Source organism: Trichinella spiralis, assembly GCF_000181795.1.
Source record: "Trichinella spiralis strain ISS 195 chromosome Unknown Scfld1, whole genome shotgun sequence".
Taxonomy (NCBI): domain Eukaryota; kingdom Metazoa; phylum Nematoda; class Enoplea; order Trichinellida; family Trichinellidae; genus Trichinella; species Trichinella spiralis.
Genome location: NW_003526940.1, coordinates 3141499 through 3147496, shown reverse-complemented (window position 1 = coordinate 3147496; position 5998 = coordinate 3141499). Strand labels below are relative to the sequence as shown.

Genomic DNA, 5998 nt, shown 5'->3' with positions numbered 1-5998 from the left:
GACGTTCTTTCTTATTTTATATTGGAAAGATGTGCTATCTTCAGCTCGGATTTTATATTCCGATATTGTGTTTGATGCATCTTTGGGCTAAAATGTATAGTCAGAAAAATTCAGAAAGTGGTTTATACGGGATTTCTTTTTCTTATTTTTTTCTATTTTTCTAGTGGTTTGTCTTTATTTTCCGTCATGCCTTATGGCAGTTTACACGTTGGAAATCTGTTGGCATTTTTAATTTGAATTGTTTGAATTTATCATGTTAACGTATATACATATGATGATGCATTTAATAAGTTATTTTTTATTTCAAAGAGATAACTGTTTTGCATTCTTTCTTAAGATGGAGCCAGCGTTTAATCCTGGAGATCATCGTCGCAAATGGGATAAAGTTGAATACGAACGCCTAGCCAGAGAAAGACTCGAGAAAGAGGAAGAATCTGAAAAACCAAATGAACGTTTTGAACCTAAGGAGAAAAAAATAAGAGAATATTTGAAACCTCGAGATTACAAAGTGAGTTCAATTAAAGTTTGCAATAAGATTTTTGGGTTAAATTTGAAATTGATTTTGTAGTATCATGCTGTTTCTTCTTTGAATATTACTTATGTTCAGAATTGTTTTTTTCTAGTTTTCTATGCAAATGTTTGTATTTTTATAAAATAGATTGATCTTGACTCGAAAGTTGGGAAATCAGTTGTGATTACCAAATCGACACCAGCATCCGAAGCTGGAGGGTAACAATGTGTGTCAAGTTTAAATATATTTAAAGTGAACTTTTTGTATTTTCAGTTATTATTGCAACGTATGTGATTGTATTGTCAAAGATTCTATAAATTTTTTGGATCATATTAATGGGAAGAAACGTAAGTTTTTATTTCTTGAGCGGCTGTTGAATTTCGGTTACTTTTTTTTGATTTTTGTAAAAACCAAGAAAGCTTTTTCAAGTAGAGAAATATTTCAAATTAAATTACCACCTATGATACTGTGTAAAATGATTCTAAGGTGATGTTGTATTAAAAATGGATAATGTTGTATTTTTTTTTCTACTCAATAAAGCTGTGATGAGAATGTGATGAGGGAATTTTTCATTTATCTAAACCAAGTGAAAAATGTTTTGAAATCCGAGAAGTAAGTATATGCGTGTATTTCAATAATGCTAAAATGTTTGTTTATTTTTATTTTTTGATTAGATCAACGAAATATGGGTATGTCGATGCGTATCAAGAAGAGCACGTTGGAAGATGTAAGAGCACGGTTCAGTGCGAAAAAGCAAGAAGCGGAAGAGCGGAAAAAAAGTTACGATATTGAAGAGAGATTGAGAGAAATTCAAGAAGAAGTATTTGTTGGAATTAATTCTTCAGAATTGATTATTATTATTCTTCTTCTTTAATGAACTATTTTTTACTTGAGGAGAGGAAAATGGCCGAGTACAAGAAGCAAAAGCGATTGGAAAAGTCGAAAAGAAAACGTGCTGATTTGTCGGATGATGAAGATGATAAAAATGAATCCGATGTATCGAAACTGATGGGATTCAAATGTTTTGGAACTTCGAAGAAATAATGCTTTTTTACTACCACGCACCATTGAATTAATTTTTATATGATGATAAATTATTGCTTCATAATTGTATTTATTTATGTATTATATTTTCACACCACATTCAGATGTTGTTGATTTGTGTAATAACGTGTGCAGTGGAATCTGTATTTTACTTTGAAAATATTTTTATATTTATTTCTTTGAAATATTAATTTTAGCGTTGGAATTTAGTAGAATGAATGCTTCATATTGGTTAGCAGCGACAGTGTTGTGTTTAACCGTTTTGCCACTCATCAATCCGCAGAAAACGAAGAAGGAACAGCTAGTATTTTAATATTTTTTCAAATGTGAAAAAATATATTTAAAAAAAATAATAAAGGAAAATTATAGAGTTTAGAGGAGAAGGTTACGTTCATGCAAGATTGGTTGGCAAAAAGATCCGTGCTTCGGTTGAACAATGCGAAATTCCAACAGTATGTCCGCTCGTCACCTCGTAATTATTCAGTAATTATTTTGCTGACATCACAAAGTAATAGACAATGTAGAATTTGCAGGTAAGTGTTTGGATGCTGGTGATTTATTTGGAATTGTTTGTTTTTTTTAAATTCAGATTATATCCTATTTAGCGTTGTGCAGGATGAATTCGAAGTGGTCGCGAGTTCATATCGTTTTACGAATATGAATTCCAAACGTTTGTATTTCGTTTTAGCAGACTATGAAGAAGCCGGTGAAGTTTTTCATACGGTTTGGAAAAAAAAATTAATTTTTTTCACTTTGCAATTATGAAATAATTTGTCCATTATTGTTGTGTTCGTTACAGCTCGGAATTAGCGCAATACCGATAATTTTGCATGTACCACCCCGCGGCAATTTGAAACGACAAGACAAGATGGATTTTCAACGGTGAGTTTGTGGTATTAAATTTCTTTTTTTTGGGATTCTTTTTTGGACAGAGGGGAAATTTATTTACAGCAGTGGCATACAAGCCGAAGCGATTGCGAAATGGGTACACGAAAGAACTGACGTTGTGGTGAGTTGAAATTTTATTTGTTGGAAAAAAATTATAATAATCACGATCATTATTACCGATGATGTTGTTAAGATCCCAGTGATGCGGCCGCCGAACTATGCCGGCCCGGTTGCTCTGTTTTTGCTCTTGATGTTGGTTTGTGGACTTTTGTACATGAAGCGAAGCAGTTTGGACTTTTTGTACAATCGAAATCTTTGGGGTTTTCTCGCTTTGGTAATTTGAAAATTTTTTTGAATAATCATCTTCTGATGAAAAGTGATCAAACTTATTTTGTTTTCTTCCATTTTTAGTGCATTACTTTTGCTTTCTTGTCAGGACAAATGTGGAATCACATCAGAAGTCCTCCATTTTTCTATCATAATCCTAAAACTGGACAGTGGGTAAACACTTTTATAACGCTTACAAAACATATATATGTTGATGGGATCTTTTCAGACAATTTTTTCTCAAGGTACTCAAATGCAGTTTATCGTTGAAACGTACATAGTCGCACTTATTTGTATGTGTTTCCTTTCTTTTAAATTAATTTGCATTTTATTTATTTTCTGCAGAATTTCTACAATGAACAATTTTTACATGTAGATATGGCAATTACAATGGGATTCATTTTGCTCGTCGACGCCACCGACACGAAAACATCATCCTCTAAAACTCGCCGTAAATATATTCGATTTATTTATTTATTTTCGTTTTGTTTTTATCTTTTTCCAAATTTCTCAGTTTATGCTTATGCCGGAATTGGTCTGGTGGTGATCGTATTCAGCTGCCTCCTGTCAGTGTTTCGATTGAAATATCGCGGCTATCCGTACCGGTAATTGTTTGTTAATTTTTTTCAAAAAAGAAACCACTATTTTTCACCGCCTCTGCTATTTATCATTAAAAATTTTCAGCTTGTTGTTTCCTTGAAAAAGGGATCGATCGCAGCGTACTTACTTGAAACAAGAAGACAGTTATAATTTCATTTTTTTGAAATTCATTGAATATATACAGTATAAAATAAAATCAGGCATCTTCTCTTTTTGTGTCGTTGTGGCTTTTGTTTGTCTCAGAAACTGTATAAAATCAATTCTATTGTTTGTTTGTTTTTTATTATTCAAATTTGTCGCCTAAAATTGCTTTTGCATTTCTAGCTTTGTTGTTGTGTATGTGTTTTTGGTTTTGGTTTAATTTTTTTTTACAAAACTGATGATGATGCAGTCAGTAGACGATTTGATTGAAGAATTCAGTGGAAAATTTGTAATTCCAGGTGTTAATTGTTGTTGCATATGTGATAATGTTGATTTGTTTTGAAATATGGAAATTGAATAGGAGAAGAATTATTTAAAGAACAGGAGGAGAACATTCGCTCCGGTTATGGTTGTTACGTGGCTCATGGCTATTATTTCGCTTCATTGGCTGGACAATTGAAATTGACAAAAGAGAATGATTGCGTAAGATGATTGTGAAAAAAACAATTTTTTTTCTTTTTCATGTTGTTTATTGGATTAAAATTTGAAACACCTTTAATTGTTAAATTTAATTCATCATAGTTTTTGATAAAATAATTTTCTGTTTTCCATTTTTCAAGGCTGTTGTTGAAGTTGTACGTGAAAATTCCTCAACAAGTATTTTACCGTCACCTCAGGCGGTGGTCACTTGTCGGGTAAGAAGAAATTGTTAACTGGTTGGTTATTAATTGAAAAAACAAAGATATATATTTATAATTTAGCATTTCAAAAATTTTCTTTTCTTTTTCTTCTTCTCAGGTGACTGGTGTTGCAAATAAATATGCAAAATGCACCATACTGATGGTTCACAACAATATTTTGCCTTACCCATTTGTAGGCATTATCCGGTAAAGGATTTGTTTAATGTGTTTTTTATTGTTTTTGTAATTATTAAATTGTAAAGGAAAGAAAATGTGTACGGTTCTGCGAAAAATGAAACTGAAGTCAGTATGTACGAGTGTTTTCAAGAGGGGGATATTGTTTTAGCTAAAGTGGTAAATATATATATATATATATTTATTTATTTATTTCTCTTGGATTGATGTTAATTTTACAAAAGCAAACTGTGTTTGATTAGTTCTCGTTGGGTGATAGCTTCTCTTATTTGCTCAGTACCGAAGAATTAGAACTTGGTGTATTTGTTGGCTATTGTAAAGAGAAACACAAAATGCAGCCAACTGCCGACAAACAGCACTTACATTGTGAAATATGCTTAACAAAGGAGCCTAGAAAAATTGCCGACTTGGAATCGGACGAAGAAATTCTAAAATGGAAAAGAAGGCATTATGGAAAACGTTGAATTCATATTTATTAATTATTATTATCATTGACATTTATTCGATTTTGTTATTGATTGTCCAATAATTATTTTTTTTGTAGTCAGTAAAAATGTTGGTCATTTGAATAAAAAATACGAAGATAATTTTTTTATATTGAAATTTATTATGAATTGAATTGCAATTTAACGAACGTTATATAAATGTATAAATAACGTTCAGCAAACGATTGTTGAAATATGTATTCAATTATAATAGCCTAACTGCCTTCTATGAATATTTTTAAAACTTGAAGCGTATATATTATATTATATAAACCGTTTAGTGTCCAATGTTCCCGTGGAGGAACATGCTATTCACACTTAAATTTCTAAATTTGTGTAAGTTTTTTTCGAACAAAATTAGTGTCGTAACAAAAAAACAGAATTATTAAAACAAATTTTACTCAGCTCGATGTGCTCTTTTAATTGATATGTTATATGTGTACTATAGAAACACTTACCGTTATCTACAAATATTCAGATTTGGCTAGTTTTCTACTTGTTGAGTCAGCATGACTTATGACGTAATTTTTCAATGAATTTTTGGATTTGCACCTTGCGACTGCAATGGAAATTTGAGCAAGCAGTAGGAATACCATATACAAATTTGCAATGAATTCTCGATAATAATGGTGAAACAGTAGCATTCCAAAGTTGTAGGTTCCCAGATGGGAACATTGGACACTGACAAGTCGAATGAAATTTGAAAGTTATTATTACACACCTCATTTCACACCAATTGATTTAGACTTAGGCCAGGCTTGTTTGTCAAACTTTGATTTTACGATCTTAGATACAATTGCCAGTTTACAAAGCGTTCCATTCCAAAACACATATGACAGAAAATATTCAATTAATTTGCCAATTCTTCATCTTATGCCAGACAGAAAACGTCGTTGAACTCGCTATTTCATTGGACCTTCAATTCGTCGTCTTATTAGCTTTCCTTATCTAATTGCTCATTGAATCAAACTCTTCAGTTGTGATTAGTTGTAATATTCTTCATTTCATTGGTTCAAATATTCCATTTAGGATTACTTTCGTTTAATAGCGGTGACGTACTCTTCAGAATGAATTATTCGTTATTTGGGAAGTGATCAATCCAGATTTTTAAGTTTTATCAATCTTTG

The 5998-nt window shown here is 31.4% G+C and overlaps 3 protein-coding genes across 3 annotated transcripts; all 3 read left to right on the top strand.

Annotated features, from left to right (window-relative positions):
* Positions 1-164: 164 nt before the first annotated feature.
* On the top strand, positions 165-1555 carry Tsp_09103 (zinc finger matrin-type protein 2; the record flags this gene model as incomplete). The annotated part of the gene is made up of 6 exons (XM_003382213.1): positions 165-207; positions 338-508; positions 659-729; positions 785-858; positions 1186-1331; positions 1406-1555. Coding segments are annotated over 6 exons (655 nt in total), but the record flags the coding sequence as incomplete, so codon positions are not given.
* Positions 1556-1631: 76 nt separating this feature from the next.
* Tsp_09102 (3'-5' exoribonuclease CSL4-like protein) lies at positions 1632-4850 on the top strand. Its single transcript, XM_003382212.1, has 18 exons — positions 1632-1682; positions 1769-1859; positions 1925-2027; positions 2161-2266; positions 2355-2437; positions 2507-2564; positions 2637-2777; positions 2855-2944; positions 3116-3252; positions 3285-3375; positions 3455-3513; positions 3571-3637; positions 3762-3810; positions 3891-3994; positions 4132-4206; positions 4310-4398; positions 4455-4545; positions 4629-4850. The coding sequence occupies exons 1-18, from the start codon at positions 1632-1634 to the stop codon at positions 4848-4850; spliced, it is 1707 nt and encodes a 568-aa protein (XP_003382260.1).
* A 308-nt stretch (positions 4851-5158) lies between these two features.
* Tsp_09101 (magnesium transporter protein 1) lies at positions 5159-5207 on the top strand (the record flags this gene model as incomplete). Its single annotated transcript, XM_003382211.1, has 1 exon — positions 5159-5207. A coding segment is annotated over exon 1 (49 nt), but the record flags the coding sequence as incomplete, so codon positions are not given.
* Positions 5208-5998: the final 791 nt, after the last annotated feature.

Coding starts and splice junctions, on each gene's coding strand:
- Tsp_09102 (XM_003382212.1), top strand. CDS start 1,632: ATGTATTATATTTTCACACCACATTCAGATGTTGTTGATTTGTGTAAT. Junction 2,778..2,854: donor TTTGGGGTTTTCTCGCTTTG/GTAATTTGAAAA, acceptor TTCCATTTTTAG/TGCATTACTTTTGCTTTCTT. Junction 4,207..4,309: donor AGGCGGTGGTCACTTGTCGG/GTAAGAAGAAAT, acceptor TCTTCTTCTCAG/GTGACTGGTGTTGCAAATAA.